The following is a 21,774-nucleotide window of genomic DNA, read 5'->3' as shown; positions in this document are numbered from 1 at the left end:
CAAGGCATACAATCAGAAAAATAAATCAGGAAGACAGTGAAACTAGTCGGAGAACTAGGGCGGGGATGGGACTGAGAGAGGCAAAGCAAGGGTTACATTGAAGTTAGAGGTAGCGGCAATTCAACCCAGCAGTATGAATATTGCTTTCTCCAGCATTTTGTGTCCGTTGTGCCTGCCTGTTTATTTTGGTTGTTTATTCATGGTACGTGTCATTACAACAATTTTAAAAGACAATAATATATAAATGGTAATGGACCTAAAAATCTGTGGTAACTGTGTATCATGTTGGATGGCCGATGCCAACTTAATGTGAGGCCATTATCATTCATCAGCAGGGCACAAGGGATGTATGTGGCAGAATGTGTTGCTTTAAATTAGGAATATTGTTCTTGGAACATTAAATATTTTTCCAATCTGCTCAGCCCAGTAGACTAGAGTCATTATTCATTGATATAACCATATAACAATTACAGCACGGAAACAGGCCATCTCGACCCTTCTAGTCCGTGCCGAACACATATTCTCCCCTAGTCCCATATACCTGCGCTCAGACCATAACCTTCCATTCCCTTCCCGTCCATATAACTATCCAATTTATTTTTAAATTATAAAAACAAACCTGCCTCCACCACCTTCACTGGAAGCTCACAGCCACCACTCTCTGAGTAAAGAAGTTCCCCCTCATGTTACCCCTAAACTTCAGTCCCTTAATTCTCAAGTCATGTCCCCTTGTTTGAATCTTCCCTACTCTCAGTGGGAAAAGCTTTTCCACGTCAACTCTGTCTATCCCTCTCATCATTTTAAAAACCTCTATCAAGTCCCCCCTTAACCTTCTGCGCTCCAAAGAATAAAGCCCTAACTTGTTCAACCTTTCCCTGTAACTTAGTTGCTGCAACCCAGGCAAATAATAAAACCAGGCATATAAAACCTGAACCAACCAATGGGCAATAAAGTTCCCTGTGAATGCACTCCAAGATGGCGCCCAACCCAGGTGACTATTTGCGTCCCAGCCACAGAAGCAGATCGACAAACTCATATTACAATCGCTCCACACTCCCAACTACTTATTCCGACAGTGACATTTACCTTGCACTAAATGCTATTCCTTTATCATGTATCACTGTAAATGGATCGATTGTAATCATGTATTGTGTTTCTGCTAACTGGTTGGCATGCAACTAAAAGCTTTTCACTGTACCTCGGTAAACGTGACAATAAACAAAACTAAACTATACCTCTTAGTCATAGAGTAATGGAGCACGGATATAGGCCCATCGTCCATGCCAACCAAGATGCCCCATCTAAGCTAGCCCCATTTGTCTGCGTTTGGCCAATATCCCTTGAAACCTTTCCTATCCATGTACTTTCACTACAGAAGTCCCGATTATAATTATTTCAATGTTTTACTCCCCAATTTGTAGCCTTTTTATGTGGGCCTTTCACTTTAGTTTTGTGGTGTGGGCCGACATCCAGGATACATTTTTAAAAGCTACTCAAGATCTACACTTATAATTGTTGTGACCACTGTGATTATTAGAATGTAGAACAGTGCAGCACAAGAACACGCCCTTCGACCCAACATGATTATGCTGCACATAATGCCAAGGAAAATTCATCTCATCTACCTGCTCATGATCCATGTTCTCTGCATATCCATGTGCCTCTCTAAAAGCCACTTAAACGCCACCAACGCATCTGCCTCCACCACCATCTCCAGCAGCGTAATGCAGACACCAACCTTTGTAAATAACTTGCCACAAGGCTGAAGAAGGGTCCCGACTCGAAATGTCACCCATCCTTTTTCTGTGGCTTCTCCCGTGTTTGGGGCCTTGACCCTCCGCAGTCGCCTCACGTCGGGATGATCGAAGCTCCCATTTCAGGACGGATGGAACACACTCCGAATTGGCCACTTTCTTACCGGAGACTGCGGCTTCTCGACGTTATTGGCCACAGGCAGGCCAGCGGTCAGAGCTCTTCTCCGGTGATCCCCGACAAGGGATCCCTGGCTCCGCCGGTATGGTAAAGTCCACGCCGCGCCTGCTGCTGAAGCTCTGGGCCGATCTCTGAAAAGGCTGCACCAATCCAAGTTGCTAGGCCGTGAGCAAGGGCGAAAAAAGAAAAGTCGCATCTCCCCCGAGGGGAAAACGGTTTCCCCCTTTACCCCCCACCACCCCCACATAAAAACATACCGAGAGACATTAACACGTACATTTAGACATACAAAAAAAAAAAAAAAAAAAGTCAAAATGACTGACAAAATGCTGGCGAGGCTACCACGCGCGGCGCCACCCGATGACGGCTTTAAACCAGCATTTGCAGTTCTTTCCTACACATTTTGTCTAACAATAATATGATTGTTATTATTTTTTTTGGTCCTAGTACAAGCTCTTCGCACTGGCAACCATTCTCTGGTCGTCCACCATACAACCAATCTGGACAAGCTCCCATCTTACCCATTCAATCAAAAGGCTCGTCTTCAAGTGCCCCTCCCATCCCAACCCACCATGGCATTCCACAGTCGCTCAGTGGTCCGAGCAGTGCAGGAACATCAGTGTTCACCCAACAGATCAACTCAAAGTCCACTCATGCTCCCACCACCCCCAGGTAAGTCCATAACTTGATTGCTACTCCTTTTAGTTTAGTTTGGTGTAGAGATACAGTGCGGAAACGGGTCCTTCAGCCCACCAAGTCCACGCTGACCAACGATCACCCCCAACACTAACCTACACAGGCCAGGGACCTTTACAACTTATCGAAGCCAAACCTACAAACTTGTACACATCTTTTTAGATTAAACCTACTTGTACATCTTGGTAATTAAACTTACAAACTTGTACATCTGGAATAACTTAGCACTGTGGTGGATAGGAGATGTTCTCCAAAGATTATGTCTGACCCTCTGAGTTACACCAACAGCCGTAGTTAGGATCGAACCTGTGTCTCTGGCGCGTGCGTGTGTATATATACATATGTAATATATATATATGTGTGTGTGTGTGTGTGTGTATATATATATATATATATCACATATTATACTTATTTATAATACAATATAAATTGTATTAAGATATACATATTCATATATATATATATACAGTATATATATATATATATATATATATATATATATGCGCGCGTGGGTGTGATATATACACTAAGCGGGACCCGTTGGGTCCCAGCGTCACACGGGAGGGCTGGTCCCCGAACGCAATATTCCACCTCTCCACCAATTCCAATATTGGTGGCCAGTGGGGGGGGCTCTCTGGAGCACTAGTATGGGTGTTGTGGGCTGAAGGGACTGATTTCCAGAGGGCTAGTATGGACATTGTGGGCCGAATGGATTCTTGAGCTGGCGGCTCAGTCACTCAAGCCTGTTGTGCTGGCAGCTCACGGCTATTCACGGCTGATGGGCTGGCAGTTGAATCACGGCTATTCCTTGAAATTCCATTTCAAGCAGGGTGCAAGGCCACTAAAGACAGCGAGTCGTGGCCTCTCCCCCCACCATCTTGCAGAGACTGAGCCACGCCCACATTTCTGGGTTTTACAGTCCCTCCCCCTCCCACCAGAAGGGGCGTCGCCTTCATGGTGTGATTGACAGGAGAGAGAATCTCAACTTTTTTTTAAACATTAATAACTCATCGATGAGAAAAATCCTCGGCACCCGATGAGCGGAGGGAGACTGAGTAGGATGGCCAAAAATCACAGCCGAACGTGGTAGAGTTTTTTCTAAAATCAATATAAAGCACAAACAGGAAGTGATCAAGATTAGACTTTTAATTATATAGAAGGCAAGGCAACTTTAATTAGGCAACACAGCTTTATCATTTCCAAACCAAAGGCAACACAGCTTTAGCATTTCCAAACCAAAGGCAACACGGCTTTAGCATTTCCAAACTATATTTTCAAAACCACATTAAGCGCACTGACAGGTCAGTAAAATCTCTCACAGTTTAGTAGACATGTGTTCAGTATTATTCACAGCTCAGACTGAGAGACGTGACCCTCTCGCTCCCCCATCTTGCAGAGACTGACTGAGGCACTTAACACTTCTGGGTTTTACAGTCCCTCCAGAAGGGCTGTGGCCTTCAGGAGAGAGAATCTCAACATTTAAAAAAGACGAATAACTCTTTTATTTTTAATCGATGCGAAAAATCCTCTTAACCTGCGCAGCGGAGGGGGTCTCTGAGTAAGATGGCCAAAAATCACTGCCGTAAGTAGCAGCGTTTTTTCTAAAATCAATATACAGAAGAACAGGAAGTGGTCAAGATCAGACTTTTAGTAATATAGAGAAGGTTCATAATATAAGGTACTTATGTATCAAGCATTCCATTCTTGATCTAATTTCAACAGTCCGGAGGCCTGGTTCAATAATGTGATCACTGTTGTGTTGCTTAAGTGGCAGCAAAACCAGAAAATCAGGTGGAAAATAATTTGGGTGTCCACCTCTGACTTCCCAAGTGCTTGATATCGGTCAGAATGGTTTCAAAGAGATTAAAACACAGAAACATATAGAGGGATTGTCCTGAACAATTATCAGGCAACTGAACCATCCCACCAACAACTAGAGAGCTGGCCTGAACTACCAACCACCTCACTGAAGACCCTTGGACTATCTTTAATCTGACTTTAATTTACTTTATCTTGCACTAAACATTGTTCCCTTTATCATGTATCTGTACATTGTGGATGGCTCGATTATAATCGTGTACATTCTTTCCGCTGACTGGTTAGCACGCAACAAAAAGTTTTCCCCTTCTCAGCTCTCCCTCAGTCCACTGGCTCCACCTCTTCCTTTCTTCTTCCCATCCCCTCCCACCCTCACATCAGACTGAAGAAGGGGTTTGACCCGAAATGTTGCCTATTTCCTTTGCTCCATAGATGCTGCCTCACCCGCTGAGTTTCTCCAGCATTTTTATCTACCAAAAAGTTTGTCACTGTACTTTTGTTCACGTGGCAATAAACTAAACTAAACTAATTAATTCAGTAAAGAGGATGACAGGGTGGCGCAGCTGGTAGAGCCACCGCCTCATAGTTGCGGAGACCCGGTTTCAATCCTGACCAGGTGTTGTCTGTGTGGAGTTTGCACGTTCTCCCTGGGACTACGTGGATTTTCTTTGGGTGCTCCAATTTCCTCCCACATCCCAAAGATGTGCGGGTTTGTGGGTTAATCGGCCCTCTGTAAATTACCCCTAGTGTGTAGGGAGTGGATGAGAAAGTGGGGTAATATAGAACTAGTGTGTTTGGGGTGACCACTGTATTTCTAAACTAAACTAAAGTAAGTTATTAATTTTCCATTGCAGGCAGTACATTAAATTCACGTTGACTTATGTTTAAATTACTGTTGCATCTACATAGTTCTTACATTTGGTGTTCATTGCCTGTATTTGTAGGGACCTGACATCCTGAGTTACTAATTCTGTTTAAAGAAGAGGCACTGCTTGGCTGCAAGGGGTCGGAGTGTTTTGGGAGTGTTGTGATATTATATGGGAATTTGCTGGCACCTAAAGATAGGCACAAAATGCTGGAATAACTCAGCGGGTCAGGCAGCATCTTTGCAGAGAAGGAATGGGTGACGTTTTGGGTCGGGACCCTTCTTCAGACTGAGAGTTGAGGGAGACTAAAGGCATGGAAGGCTAAGGTGTGAAAACGACAGATCAAAGCAAACGATTTTCCAGGAAATGTAGAACGGTTCATTGTTAGCTGAGGGGCCGGTGACAACAAGGCATGCAATCAGCAAAATTAATCAAGAGGACATTGAAACTAGTCGAACTAGGGTTGGGAAGGGACGGAGATAGAGGGAAAGCAAGGGTTGCTTGATACTAGAGACATCAAAAATCATACCACTGGGTGGTAAGCTGCCCAAGCGAAATATGAGGTGCTGTTTTTTCAATTTGCGTTGGGCCTCACTGTGATAGTGGAGGAGGCTCAGGACAGAAACGTAGAGAAACATAGAGGAAGAGGACTGAACTTTTATTGCCTTCCCTCACAGTAGAAAACGTTAATTCTGCTGTGGGGGGACGTTCATGTTCAATTCTATAGTATGTTGTGCTTTTATATTTATTTGTATGGCTGTATGGCAACCCAAATTCTTTTATGTACAGCACTTTGGTCAACGTGAGTTGTTTTTAAATGTGCTATATAAATAAAAATTGATTGATGATTGATTGATTGAGAAAGGTCAGTGTGGGAATGGGAGGGGGAATTAAAGTGTTTGGCAACTGGGAAATCGAGTAGGTCTAGGTGGACTGAGCGGAGGTGCACCAAGGCTAATTTTCTTCTATGACAATTAACCACTTGGACAGGAGAGGCATTGTTTCCTCAATAGTGTCTTCCAAACATGCTCTGGAGGCAATGAGGTGGTGAGGCACCATATCAGGAGTGTGGTTCCGAGTTCATGGATGCATGGAAGTAGGAGTTCTAACAATCCTACTCATGAATAAGGACGGCACAGTGGTGCAACGGTAGAATTGCTGCCTTTCTGCCACTGTGCCTCTCAAGTCTTGCTGCGCTGAAAAGCAGTGAGAGAACATGCACAATGTCAAGGAGGAGTCCAGCAATAAATAAGCAAAGGGTTTTGGTCATACTTCGGAGCTCACGCTCTCCAACACGGGATATCCATTAGCAGAAGATAGAAACAAAATGCTGGAGTAACTCAGTGGGACAGGCAGCACCTCTGGAGAGAAGGAATGACTAAAGAGACCCTTCTCGGCCCAAACGTCACCCAGGGCCGGATTTAGATGAAGAGAGGCCGTAGTCTATTCCACTTGTGAGGCCCTTCCCAATCCCCTATGTAAGGCCCCTCCCAATCAGCTTATGAAGCCTATAGGTAAATCAGGCCCTGCCGAGGCCCCCCTAGATCTCGATGCTCTAAGCTTAAGCTTGTGAAGCTTATACGTAAATCCGGCCCTGACGTCACCCATTCCTTCTCTCCAGAGATGCTGCCTGTCCCGTTGAGTTACTCCAGCATTTTGTGTCTTATCTTCGATGTAAACCAACATCTGCAGTTCGTTCCTGCGCGTCCATTAGCAACCCTGTGGAAGCTGCCGCAATGACAGATTCCAACCTCCAACTGCAGTACCTACACAGATTTGCTGAAAGGTCTGAGTGCAGCAGGTGTAAGTTTGGTTTGCAGCCACAATTTCAGAGCAACATCACAGTCCAGCAATCTACCCGGCAACAGGTAACTAAAGTTAGCAGGGCACTACCCTAGCTTGTGACCGTGGTTGCATGGAGCACAGAGATGTCATCAGAAAAGTCCAGACTAAGAAGGCCGCAGCGGTAGAGTTGCTGCTTTACAGCGCCAGAGACCCGGGTTCGATCCTGACTACGGTGCCGTCTGCATGGAGATTGTACGTTCACCCGTGACCACCTGGGTTTTCTCCGGGTGTTCCGGTTTCCTCCCATATTCCAAAGACGTATAGGTTTGTAGGTTAATTAGCTTAATTGTAATATGTCTCCAGTGTGTAGGATAGTGCTAGTGTACATGTTGATCGCTGGGTGGCATGGACTTGGTGGGCCGAAGGACCTGTTTCCACGCTATATTTCTGGCCTAAAGATTAAAGTTGTGGTCTGATTTTGGGATCAGATCTGCGTAACATTACCCCATGCCCCTTGCAACCTTCCACCATCCATGCTGTAATCAGTGGGAAAGCAATGTGATACAGGTGCACAACCTTTTATCCGACAGCCTTGGGACCAGACACTTTTCGTAATTTGGAATTTGTCGGTCTTCGGAATGGAAATTTTTTAGCGTAGATTTTAATGGCTGGCTCAGTGGTAGAGTGCTCGGCTCATATCCGCAAGGTCGCGAGTTTGCGCCTTGATCCCGGCAGTTCCTCGGTCGCGAGTTTGAGTCTTCAGTGTAGTTTTTTTCTTGCAGAATAAATGTCTGTATGAAATGCAGTGTGTTGAATGAGTTCCTGAATTTGTAAATGTGACCGCAGCATTGAATCACCTCCCGCACTCATGTCACCCTAGCGGGGCTACATGCCCTAAGGCGGCCTAAGGCGACATTTTCACACTCTTATATCCGTGTGCAGCAGAGGCGCCAAACGTGAGCTTTGGTGTGCAGACGACATCCTGGAAAAAATGTCTGGTTTCTTCCAGGTAGGCGATATACCCTCCCGCGCAATATACCCTCCACTTCTCTTTTTAGTTCCCCTTTCTTCCAGGACCGACCCGAGGTTCCGCTGTCACCTCTGCGGGCCACCCTCGGTGAACGCTCACTCAACTTTGTCTTGGGATTCCTACTCTCCCGGTCAATGTACCCTCACCTTCTCTTTTATGAATGGGGATTTAGTTCCCCTTTCGTCGAGGACTGACCGGAGGTTCCGCTGTCACCTCTGCGGGCCGCCCTCGGTGAACGTCCTGTCTTCCTGTCCCTGGGATAGCAGGGGGCGATCAAACAGCACAATACCCCCCTCCCCCTCCCCCCCACCCCCAACTCCAGAGGAATCCGCTCCCCGATGGGCCGCTACGGCGACAAGTGGCAGTTCGCCCACAGCCCGAGCTGCGCGACCTGAAGAACAAGACGCACCTTGCGCACCATCAGTTTCTGCCCCTCTGGAGTTGGAGCGGGACTGGGCTGGAGTTGCTGATCTGGGATCTCCGTGCTTGCAGTGGGCCTGGGGGTCGGTGTCCCGATGAGGGGGCACAGCTCGGGCTGTGGGCGAACTGCCACTAATCGCCGTAGCGGCCCATCGGGGAACGGCTCCTGGTGGTCCCGATGTCTCCCGCTAGTTTGCAGTTTTCCTCTGGAGTTGGAACGGGGCTGGGCTGCTGCTGGCTGTGGGTCTCTGGGATCTCCGTGCTTGCAGTGGGCCTGGGGGTCGGTGTCCCGTTGGTCCTGACGTCTCCGGTGACTGGCATTGCCGACGTGAAGACAGTGCAAAGCCCCCACGCCGGTGCAATGGGCGGGGAGCTGGAGAGGGGAGGGAAGGGGTCACACACATGGCCAGGAAGCAGAGGGGTGTAGGTGGGGTGAAACTGAAGGGAGCGACAATCTGCAGCTCCCTGCCCACTGAGTTAAAAAAGTTCCCACGCAAGACTCACGATACACTGTGTATCGTGAGTCTACCGTGGGAACTTTTTTAACTCAGCGGGCAGACAGCAGCATATTGTCAATTATTAACCCTCCTGCGCAATATACCCTCACCTTCTCTTTTATGGATGGGGATTTAGTTCCCCTTGCTTCGAGGACCGACCGGAGGTTCCTCTGTCACCTCTGCGGGCCGCCCTCCGTGAACGTTTTCAAGGACCTTTTTTCAAGGACTTAAAAAATGTCGCTATTCGGAGGTTTTCGTTATTTGGATCTTCGGATAAAAGGTTGTGCACCTGTACCTTCTTGGAGGAATATTGAGAAAGAGCCACAATTTGCCATTCTTTAGTGTTAAATCTTTAAAAGAATCACACAACATTGTTTGCATGATTCATTCATTCCAAACAATGGAATTGTACAAAATCAATTGGAGGCACAAGGAACTGCAGATGCTGGTTGACAGAAAAAAGGCACAAAGTGCTGGAGAAACTCAGTGGGTCCAGCAGTAGCACTGGGGAACACGGACAGTTCAAGTTTCGTGTCGGGACATTTCTTCAGAGTCATTGTAATGGGGAAATTAAATAAAATCACCTTCTGCTCACTATTAGATTATGAAGACCCCATATATGCAACAGTATCTCAAATTAAAACAAAATTAATTTGTTAAGGGGCTGTCCCACTTGGGCGACCTAATTGGCGAGTTTAGAAGAGTTTGAAAAAATGACATGTTGATGACCTCCTTCGACTATGTTGAAGACCAGCTTCGACTAGCTACGACTAACTTCGGGAAAATTGGACATGGAATAGTGGAGAGTGAAGACGACCTCCTTCGACCTCCCTTCGACTATGGTGAAGACTGTCTATGACTACCCTCGATTACCTACGACTAACATGCCGACCTACTACGACTAAACCTACGAGTAAAAAAAGTATCGATTTTTTCCATGGCGACCTTTTTTTAACATATTGAAAAAAAACGGCGCAACCTAGCTGAGGCCTCGAGTACGCGGAGCCCACTCTCGAGCATGAAGGAGAGTTACAAAGACCTTCTACGACTTCGTGTCGACCATGCTGCGAGTATGAGTCGAGGGCAAACTCGCCAGAACTCGCAGATTAGGTCGCCCAAGTGGGACAGGCCCTTTAGAAATGCCTAGGTTTAAATTCTAGGTTTAACCCCGGTACTCTTAAATATGATCTTTAAAATCAGCATTATAGTCATTGTCTCCATTTCTGGGTGCTACAGTTATCCATTGGCACTGAGGTATATTGTTTTGAGAGTTGAAGTTAATTCAGTTCCCCAGGAGAGATTGGAATCCTTAGTTTTGCTAAAATAAAACCCTTGGTTCTGCTCTAGCTTTATGTATGTATGTCCTCTCCAGCCATGCCTATTGTACAGAGGGAATGACTTCAGATTTGCTGCGACTTCAGAGATTCAATTCTTGCCAAATTATTAACTGCCTTCCACCCTTCACAAAAACGAAGGAATCAAACACTAGACTTATTCAGTCGTGCTTTCCTCGGGAGAAAATGAGATGAATAAGTTAAACATTCCTGCTCCGTAATTACCTATATTCCACAAGTACTGTATTATTTTACACAGAAAGTTTAAATTGCTTAAACCCTGGCACATTTTTACAAAGCAGTTAATGCAGAGAGCATAGTTTTCTGTACTTGTGTCATTGTGTTCTCCATATGTTTCTCATAGACATTCCAGCCTTTAGTACTTATCTATCTTTTCAGTGATTGGTGCCCAAATCTCTTTTTACTTAATGGCTTTAAGCAGATTACACATTTAAAGTAAAGCTGAAAACCTATTTTTGCACAAGAGAGCATACCTTCTCAGCAATAAAACTATGACTATAATTGCCATTACATTTGAACTCCAACCATAAAACATATTGCAGACAGAGAGAAGGGAGATCTTCTGTGGACTATAATATCCACAGCAGTCATCCCCCAACATTCATGTACATAACATGATCTGGCACAGAGGTGCATTTTATCATTGCAATTTTATCGTTGCACAGGCCTTATGGGCCTGTCCTACTTAGGTTTTTTTTTAGGAGACTACAGACGACTAGGCTGTCGTCACATAGTCACCGGGATGTCTCCTTTATGGTTGTGAGTAGTCTCCTCAGTTGCCCAAAGAATTGTAGCGTTTTTCTGGTTGCCGCTGGATTTTGAAATGTTCAAAACTTTTCAGTGACAGTTGGTTTAACGCCAATTAGCGTAGCTTGACTTCTCTTGACATAGGTGCTGTCGTAGGTTGTCGCCGATGCTGACTTTGGTGAATTCCATTGGCGACTATCTTTGTCAACCTGCATCAGGTGGGGACAGGTACTGGTGACTCCTGTTGTCGCCGACAGGGTCGTACCTTGTCGTAGCTTGTCGCGGGTGGACGTAGGTTGTCGTAGGTGTGGTCGTAGGTGGACGTCCTAATGGGTCGCCGGTTGTCGGTAGCTTGCTGTAGCTGGACATCGACTAGGTAGTAGGGTGTTGTGGACATTGTCGTAGACATTGTCGTAGGGGAGTCGGGTCGCCGGGTTTTTCGTCGACCTGCTTAGGACTATGACAGTCGCCGATAAAATCGCCTAAGTGGCTTATTACAGCGCTAGAGTCCCGGGTTTGATCCTGACCACGGGTGCTGTCTGTCCAGAATTTGTATGTTCTCCCTGTGGGTTTTCTCTGGTTACTTCGCAGTCTCCAAAGATGTGCAGGTTTGTAGGTTAATTGGCTTTGGTAAAAATTTCAATTGTCCCTTCTGTGTGTGGGATATGGATAGGGATAGGGATCGCTGGTTGGCACGGACTCGGTGGGCCGAAGTGCCTGTTTCTGCGCTGAATCTCTAAACTAAACTAAACCAAACTAAACACTCGTGAATTCCTCTCAATTAGTGCCTGTAAATATTCTGAGGTTGTAAAACAGTGCATTGCGTGAACCATGCAGAACCCCTGCATTTCCGTCGGCATGCGTTGCCTAGCTCAGAAAAAGGGGTCCTGACCAGAAACGTCACCTGGCCATGTTCTCCAGAGATGCTGCCTGACCCGCTGAGTTACTCCAGCACTTTGTGTCTTTATCTGTACATGCTTCATGTTAAACTCCACATGCCAACCATATCTGGAGAGATATTACATTTACTAGCTTCTAGCTTGCTGGAGATATACTAATACATTTTAGCAGATCACCAAAAATGCATCAACTATTTAAGTGAAACAGAAACAGATCATTGAAACTGATACAGCAAGGAAACAGGCACTTCGGCCCATCGAGTCCATGCCGACCATCGATGACCCGTTCACACTGGTTCTATGTTATCCCACGTTCTCATGCACACCCTACACGCGTGGGGCAATTTATCACGGCCAATTAACCTACAAACCCGCACGTCTTTGGGAAGTGGGAGGAAACCCACCGGGTGATAATAATTAAATTCCTTACTTTTATACACTGCTGCCTACTCAACTGCCCCCTATTTTGACCATCTCATGATTTCCGCAATGGATTTCAGACATAATATTTGCTTAATACGTTAGTCATATCTTTATTCCTCATTATGATTTTCCATGTCATTTTCTCGATGCTGTCTGCAATCATTGAATTTACTCTCTTCCTTTTTAATTTGTCGTGAAAGCTCTCAGGAGACAACAGATAATAGATAATAGGTGCAGGAGTAGGCCATTCGGCCCTTCGAGCCAGCACCGCCATTCAATGTGATCATAGCTGATCATCCCCAATCAGTACCCCGTTCTTGCCTTCTCCCCATATCTCCTGACTCCGTATCTTTAAGAGCTCTTGAAAGTATCCAGAGAACCGGCCTCCACCGCCCTCTGAGGCAAAGAATTCCACAGACTCACAACTCACTGTGAGAAAAAAGTGTTTCCTCGTCTCCTTAGGGACAATTTACATTTATACCAAGCCAATTAACCTACAAACTTAGGAGTGTGGGAGGAAACCGAAGATCTCGGAGAAACCCACGCAGGTCACGGGGAGAACGTACAAACTTTGTACAGCTAACACCCGTAGTCAGGATCGAACCTGCGTCTCTGGCGCTGTAAAGCAGTAACTCTACCATTTTGAAGAAGGGTCCCGACCCAAAACGTCGTCTATCCATTTCCCTCCACAGATGCTGCCTGACCCTCCAACACTTTGTGGTGTTTTACTCTGATTTTCAACATGTGGCATACACATGATACACAATTCTATGGTGACTGCCTTCTTCCAATTCTCACCCTTTCCCAAAATTCTTTAACAGTATTACTCATTATCCTTGCTTATTATGCAATGGACGGTTCCATCATGTCTTGTTCACAAAACTGTCCTAAATGATGAACTCATTCTCCAAACTAATTCTACTGCTGTGATCGGTGTTGAAAAAAAATAAAGTCCCCCCAAGGATTACCATATTCCCTGCCAACAAACATTTCTGACTTTTTCATTAATTCTTAGTTTAATTTAGTTGATTGGCATGTGTGGGAGGAAACTGGAGCACCTGGAGAAAACCCACGTGGTCACAGGGAGAACGTACAAACTCCATATGGACTCTGTGTCGTTTTGCATTACCCGCATTTGCAGTTCCTTGTATCTGCAATTTTTCTCTGCGTGCTGACCCTTTAATTTTAAATCTGCCTCATTCACCTCTACCCGATTGCAGACATTGGACTTTGTCTAGGGAACTGCTGTGCCCCTAAGCGGAAAACTATATTCTGCCCTCTGTATCTTCCCCTTTATGTGTTTAACCTGATTGTATTGATGCATAGTCGTTGCTGATCTGTTTGGATCACAAAACTTTGCAACACAGAACATATGACGCTAATAAAGCTAAAGATGCAGGATCTCGACCCAAAACATCAGTATCCATTTCCCTCCATAGATGCCCGCCTGACCCGCTGAGCACCTCCAGAAGTTTCGTTTTTTGATACTGACTTAAAAGTCAGATCCGTAAACATGTTCAATGACAATGTGTATGGAACATTCAGAAAGCCACAGTGGAAGGTGGTAGTCAGAGGTTAAAGAGATTAATTAAGGCAACAATATTCACTGATGAAAGAGGCATAGCTTGCTCTCTCTCCCTTTTGTATTATCTAAAATGAGATTGCACTAAGGAATTAAATGAGGCTGCTATTAACTACAGTGGAGGTAAAATCCCCACTATATTCCCGAATATGTAAATACTTCAGGATAATTAATTATGGCTTGGATGGAGGATTTGAGTGTTGCATGGCATCATCGTTCATATATAGCTTGAGATCACAACACTAAACCAGACGCAAAGCCAGTATCTCAGGAGACAGAATTAGAACTACAGGATGAGAGGCTAGAGAGAAGGCTGGTATTGACATTTCAACTGAATGTCAACTATTTGACGTTTATCCAAATGAAACTTAATCTGCCATCGCTCACCATATGCTGAATATCATCGCACAGCGGTAGCACATGGACTGTTGAGCCATTTGGCCATAAATTCAAGGGAAACTTGCTTAAACTGTAACGGTTTCAGCAGATCACACATTGAGTTGGTTACTGATTAAACACCAGTTGATCCATCTTCCTCACCGTAGTTTACAATAAACTAAATTACCCAAATTATTTTAATTCCAGTCAAATATTACTTCCCTCAGTCTGAAGAAGGGTCTCGAACAGAAACGTCACCTATTCCTTTTCTCCAGAGTCACCCGCTGAGTTACTACAGCTTTTTGCGTCTATCTTCGGTTTAAACCAGCATCTGCAGTTCCTTCCTACACAAATAATGTTACCCTTACCTAGGTCAAAGGTAAATGAATTTGTTTGCTGCCAAGTACATTCAAGATAGAAATCAATAGATATTTGGATGATGAGAAAATAGATCAAGGGGTTAGAGATAGATCATGGTCTTCCCACCATTGATCCCAATCTTCACCTCGCTACCTCAAAAAAGCAGACAATATAATCAAAGTCTTGTCCCACCCTGACCATTCTTTCTTCTGAAGACAGACACAAAAAGCTGAAGTGACTCAGCGGGTCAGGCAGTATATCTGGAGAAAAGGAACAGGTGATGTTTCAGGTGGAGAACCTGCTTCAAACTCTACTCATTCCTCTCCCTGCCCCCGTCCAGCCAAAGGTACAAAAGCAGGAACAGCTTCTTCCCTTCTGTTTTCAAGCTCCTGAACGGTCCTTTCATGAGCTAAGGTCAAGTATTATTCATCCCTACCCCATTGTGAACATTGGACGTTGTCTCTGGAACTGATGCGCTGCAATGCTGGGAACTGTATTCTGCCCTTTGCTCTACCTATTGTACATGAGTTTGACGTGATTGTATTTATGTGTAGTATATCCCATATATTCGGATAGCATGCAAAACAGCACAGGAACAGCACCTTTGGCCCACAATGTCCATGCCATACACGATACCAGGCTAACTTAATCTCCTTGTTCCATATTTTCTGCCTGTCCAAAAGCCTGTCGTAGCTGCTTCTACCTCCACCCCTAGCAGTGGGTTCCTAGCACCCACCAACCTCTGTGTAAAAAAAAATCTTGCCCCGCACATCTCCTTGAAATGTTGCCCTTCTCACCTTAATGCCCTCTAGCCTTTGACATTTCCTTCCTGGGGAAAAAGATTCTGACTGTGTAATGTATCTATGTCTCTCATACTTTTATATACAGGTCCACCATGGATTTTCCGGCACCTTTGGTTCCAGAGCCTTGCCGGATTACCCATTTTGCTGGACCAACAGAGGTCACATAATAATAATTCAACAATACTCCTCTGACCCGCTAATTATACCCCTCCCTTGTCTCTAAACCACCATGGGCTGCTGGAAACTTAAATAAAGAATTCACAATTAACAAATAAATAAACAATTAACTCTTTCAGGAGGGAGGCACAGATCCCGATGGAGCATGCAGCACACACTCTCGGAATTTCACACACTCACACAATCTCCGAATTTAAGGAGGTGCCGGACAAAATTAGTTACTGGAAAATTGGTGGGAAGGAACTGCAGATGTTGGTTTACTTTGAGGACAAACACAAAATGCTGGAGGAACTCAGAGGGATAGGGAGCATCTCTGGAAAGAAGGAATAGGTGACGTTTCGGGTCGAGCCTTAGAAGGTCTCGACTCAAAATTTACCCATTCCTTCTCTCCAGAGATGCTGCCTATCCCACTGAGTTACTCCAGTATTTTGTGTCTATCTTCGCCGGAAAATCAGTGGCGGACCTGTCCTTCTATGGGGTCTCCCATCAGTCTCCGACGCTCCAGAAGAAACAACCCAAATTTGTCCAAACTTTCCTCATCAGTCCCACAAATTGTGTTGGAAGAGAAAATAATGGCTTGAAAGATATTTGATTGTGCTGTTTATGGGAGTGGGCTGTAGTTTCATCTTCCACATAGATAAGAGTGCCCCCTGGAGGCATTTCATAATGCACCTCTCTTCATCACAACTGTACTCCTGCCCCAGGCCAGGCTTGTGGTCGATTTGAAACCTCACACTAACATCTTACAGCGTCGCCATTAACGTATATTTCTATAGGAACTGTTGTTTGAACCAGTCCCATGTCAATAAAAGACATTTGCACAAAACAGACTGAAAGTGCTGGAGTAACTCAGGGGGTCAGGCAGCATCTCTGCAGACTTGGTCTGAACTTTAGACTTCACACTGTAGAGGCACAGGCAAGGAGTTTGTACATTCTCCCTGTGACCGTGTGGGTTTTCTCCAGGTGCCCCGGTTTCCTCCCACACTCCAAAGAAGTAAAGGTTTGTAGGTTAATTGGTTTTGGTAAAGATTGTAAATTTTGCCTAGTGTGTAGGATAGTGCTAGTGTATATTGCGTGGACGAGTGGACCGAAGGGCCTGTTTCCACAGTCTATGTCTAACGTCTGAAGAGAAGTCTAAAGACTAAATGAACCTCGGTAAGTTAAAAGCGCACTGACAGAGGAGCATGCGGTCTGGATCAAATCTATTCTAGACAGCAAGAATCACTGAGGAACCTTTCAGGATTGTGCTTACGTGTGTGCATTTAATGCAATTTTTTCTTCAGAAGTGAACTGAAGCTTAAAGCTCCAAAAGTTGGTGTAAAAATACTTTCAGATCAACAAATCGAAAGGCATCTTTTGACTGCCAAAAGTCACTGAGTTTGTAAATGAGCAATAGTTGCTTGTTTTATTTTTCTTTGAGCTGCAGAATAGTATAAAATGTCCAGTAAACTGCTTTGCAGAGCTTGGCTTGGTGTGGAGAAAGGCCCCTTGCATTCCATTCAAGCTTGCAGGAGGGGGAAGGGCCAGGGGAGGAGTGTAAAACCACACGGGATTTTTTTCTCTCTCGTTCTTTCATTCACTGGGCCCGCTATTGTGGAGGGACCAGACTCATCCTGACTTCTTCTTCTTCTTGCGTATGGCGTGCACAGCCTAAAGTTGTAGGTCAACTTGTTCTATTTGATCTATTTGTTTGTGCACGTCGGGTTGATTGCATTAGTCGAAACAGGGTGGACCACGAGAATGTTGCAATCTCCCAAACCTCATCCTAAATTAAGAAGACAAAATCGTGGCATGCAAGTCAGCTGGTACTGCTTTCCGTCTTTTAACAACTAATGCTTGTAGATACATAAAGTTACGAAATGCCATTCCTTCTCTCCAGAGATGCTGCCTACCCTGCTAAGTTACTCCAGCATTTTGTGTCTATCTGCGATATTTAGTGATCTACTAATGGGGAACCTCTCGAATTCTCCAGAGACTGGCTCATTGGACATATTTATGGAAAGGGAGATCGTTTTGAAGGATTGGGGGATTGAGTGCTGTCAGAAACTAGTACAGAATACAGTGCCAGTCTGTGGCAAAAGAGACTGGCTCATTGTTAAATGTCACTAGGAGCAGCAAATGATGATTCCATCCTGTATAACTCTTAACATCTCAGGTCACCAGCACAAACATTAGTATTTAGGCAAAAGATTTATTTCATGAGGTTGTTGCCAGGACTCAAGGGCCTGAGCTAAAGGGAGAGGCCAGGCAGGCGAGGACTTTATTCCTTGGAGCTCAGGAGGCTGAGGGGTGATTCTATAGAGGTGTGTAAATTCATGAGGGGAATAGATAGGGTGAATGTACGGAATCTTTTAATCAGGGTAGCAGAATCAAAAACCAGAGGACAGAGGTTTAATGTGAGAGGGAAAAGATTTATATGAACCCGAGGGGCAACTTTTTCACACAGGAAGTGTGGAACGAGCTGCCAAAGGAGGTAGTTGAGGCAGGTACTATAACAACATTTAAAAGACATTTGGACCGGTACGTGGATAGCAAAGGTTTAGAGGGATTATGGGCCAAACGTAGGCAGGTAGGACCTGCAAAGATTGGACATCTTGGTCAGCATGGCCAAGTTGGGCCGAAGGGCCCTTTTCCTTGCTGACCTCCAGTAAATTAGCTCCATTTGTATTATGTTACAGTTGATTTGTTTTTCTGTTTGAATAATTACCATAGAAAAGTATTAAAAGATAGACAAAAGTTTTATGAACCAAAACCGGATGAGGGGGGACTCATTGAAACTTACCGAATAATGAAAGGCCTGGATAGCGTGGATGCGGAGAGGATGTTTCCACTAGTGGGAGAGTCTAGGACCAGAAGTCATAGCCTCAGAATAAAAAGATATTCCTTTAGAAAGGAGATGAGGAATTTCTTTAGTCAGAGGGTGGTGAATCTGTGGATTTCTTTGCTACAGATGGCTGTGGAGGCCAAGTCAGTGGATATTTTTAAGGCGGAGATTGATAGATTCTTGATTAGTACAGGTGTCAGGAGTTATGGGGAGAAGGCTGGAGAGTGGGGTTGAGAGGGAAAGATAGATCAGCCATGATTGAATGGCGGAGTAGACTTGATGGGCCGAAAGGCCTAATTCTGCTCCTATAACTTGTGAACTTTAAATGACTTGGAGATTTCTTTCATTGGCTATGCACAAAAGAAAAGAAGAATATACAAATGTAATATTTTTGTTGATCTGTTGTTCCTAGTGATATGTGGCTGGTCTGAGTAATCTCATTTGTCGTCTCTGTGTAAGATGTTGCTTCATTCACAGCTCACTGCATTTTATTCTCTTTATTATTAGGAGACCTCCTCCTGCAGTACCTGGAAAACCAACTTCATGAAGACACTAATCTAACTCAGTATCCATGTTTATAATGTATTTGTAGTCCGAAGTTCTATCTCACGTATTGCACAATATCTTTGTATATAATTGTTTATTTAATGCTGCCAATAAATCCTACTCTATTCTATATTGCAATGCATGGAACTTTTCCATTTTTATAGTTGTTATCTAACAAGCACAAATGTTTACAACGTGGCCATATATAACCTGGATGTCATTGATTAGTAGAGATCCATTGAAATTTACCGAATAATGAAAGGCCTGAATGAATAGAGTGGATGTAGAGAGGATGTTTCCACTAGTGGGAGAGTCTAGGACCAGAATAAAAAGACGTTGCTTTAGAAAGGAGATGAGGAATTTCTTGAATCAGAGGGTTGGGAATCGGTGGAATTCATTGCCCCAAAAGACTGTGGAGGCCAAGTCAATGGGTATTTTTAAGGCGGAGATTGATAGATTCTTGATTAGTACGGGTGTCAGGGGTTATGGCGAGAAGGCAGGAGAATGGGGTTTAGAGGGAGAGATAGATCAGCCGTGATGAATGGTGGAGTAGACTTGATGGCCTGAGTGGCCTAATTCTCCTCGTTATGAACGTTAATGACGCGATTGTGGAGATTTCTTGGACTATTTCTATAGATAGGTTTTTGGTTGTTTTCCATGGAGCAGTAAAGGCTGCAGGTAGTTCTGATTGAGATATACGAAGCTATGAGGCACATAGATGAGCTAGTGGGAAACTTTTCCCTGAAGCCGACTAAAACCAGAGCATATTGGTTGTTGGAATCTGGAGCACACAGTCTGAGGCGTTCATGGAGGCAGGTACTCTCAAAATGTGGAGTCATAGAATCATACTGTGTGGAAACAGGCCCTTCGTCCCAACTTGCCCACACCGACCAACATGTCCCATTTACACTAGTCTCACCTGCCTGCGTTTGGATTCTTAAACATTGTGATAGTACCTGCCTGAATTACTTCCTTTAGCAGCACGTTCCGTACACCCACAGCCCCTTGTGTTAAAACATTGCCCCTCAGGTTCCTATTAAATCTTTACCGCCTCACCTTAAACCTATGTCCTCTGGTTCTCGATTCCCCTACTCCGGGCAAAAAAATTCTGTGCATCTACCCGATATATTCATAGTCATAGAGTGATACAGTGTGGAAACAGGCCCTTCGGCCCAACTTACCCACACCGACCAACAATGTCCCAGCTACACTAGTACCACTTGCCTGCGCTTGGTCCATATCCCTCCAAACCTGTCCTATCCATGTACCTGTCTATCTGTCTCTTAAACAATGGGATAGTCCCAGCCTCAACAATCTCCTCTGACAGATTGTTCCATACACCCACCACCCTTTGTGTGAAAATGTTACCCCTCGGATTCCTATTAAATCTTTTCCCCTTCACCTTGAACCTATGTCCTCTGATCCTTGATTCCCCTACTCTGGGCCAGAGACTTTGTACATCTACCCGATCTATTCCTCTCATAATTTTGTACACCTCTATAAGATCTCCCCTCATCCTCCTGCGCTCCATGGAATAGAGACCCAGTTTACTCAACCTCTTCCTACAGCTAACACCCTCTAGTCCTTGCAACAGCCTCGTAAAATTCATCTCATGATCTATAAGGTCACCCCCTCATATTCCTGTGCTCCAAGGAATAAAATCCCAGCCTGCTCAACCTCTCCCTACGTCTACAATGTAGTCCTTCACACAGACCGGACTCCCCACCATTGACGCCATCTACGCTTCACGCAGCCTCAGGGTAGCAGCCAAATAATCAAAGACTTGTCCCACCCCGGTCATTCCGCCTTCTCCCTGCTCCCATCCGACAGAAGATACAGAAACCTGAAAGCTCACACCACCAGACTCAGGAACAGCTTCTTCCCCTCTGTTATCAGACTTCTGAACGGTCCTTCCATAAGCTAGGGTACTGTCCGATTCACTTCTACCCCATTGCAGACATTGGACTTTGTCTCTGGAACTGATGGTCTACAATGCTGAGAACTATATTCTGCACTATGTATCTTCCCCCGTCGCTCTACCTATTGTATAGTTTCATTGTATTTATGTGGACTATTATCCGATTTGATTGGAGAGCATGCAAAACAAACCTTTTCACAGTACATATAACAATAATAAAATGTATTCAATAATACTTTATTCGATGATACTTTATTGTCACAAGTTACAGTAAAATTCTTTGTTTCCGCGCACGCTCTGGTAAAACCACGCAGCAGTCCTCACCGAGACAGTACACAAGTGTCGCCATGTATCTGGAGCTGAGTTTCAAAAGCTCTTCGTACTGTCTGGTCTTGTCGCAGTGGTGAACCCCCCCAACCCCCGTCACCTTCTTCATTGTCGACAGCCCAGCCAGGTCTTGCCTGGGCCCCTCGCAGTTTTCGGGCAAAATGCTGGAGTAACTCAGCGGGACAGGCAGCATCTCTGGAGAAAAGGCATTCTCGGTGGCCTCTCCCGCAATACCCCCACCTCCCCTCTGCCGGGTCCTTCTTAGTTATCGACAGCCCCCTGGATCCCGACATAAACATGCGGACGAACACTTGTGGAAGGCTACTGGGAAGGTCGGTGAGGGCGCTGCGAGTCGGCTGCCCTGCCAGCAGCGTGTTCGTTATTTTGACTT

The 21,774-nt window shown here is 45.0% G+C and overlaps 1 protein-coding gene across 2 annotated transcripts in view; it reads left to right on the top strand.

Moving 5' to 3' along the window:
• Positions 1-21,273, top strand: part of dnm3a (dynamin 3a) — a 154,187-nt gene extending 132,914 nt beyond the window's left edge. For both annotated transcript variants that reach the window (XM_055642255.1, XM_055642254.1), the window contains 2 exons: positions 2,380-2,604; positions 19,100-21,273. In XM_055642255.1, the coding sequence (XP_055498230.1) occupies positions 2,380-2,604; positions 19,100-19,139 (265 nt within the window). In that variant the 3' untranslated portion in view covers positions 19,140-21,273. The remainder of the gene's footprint in view (positions 1-2,379; positions 2,605-19,099) is intronic.
• The last annotated feature ends 501 nt before the right edge of the window (positions 21,274-21,774 follow it).

This window comes from Leucoraja erinacea, chromosome 10 (genome assembly GCF_028641065.1).
Source record: "Leucoraja erinacea ecotype New England chromosome 10, Leri_hhj_1, whole genome shotgun sequence".
In the NCBI taxonomy this organism is placed as follows: domain Eukaryota; kingdom Metazoa; phylum Chordata; class Chondrichthyes; order Rajiformes; family Rajidae; genus Leucoraja; species Leucoraja erinaceus.
Note: the sequence above shows the minus strand (reverse complement) of the source record. Positions and strands in the feature narration are given on the sequence as shown.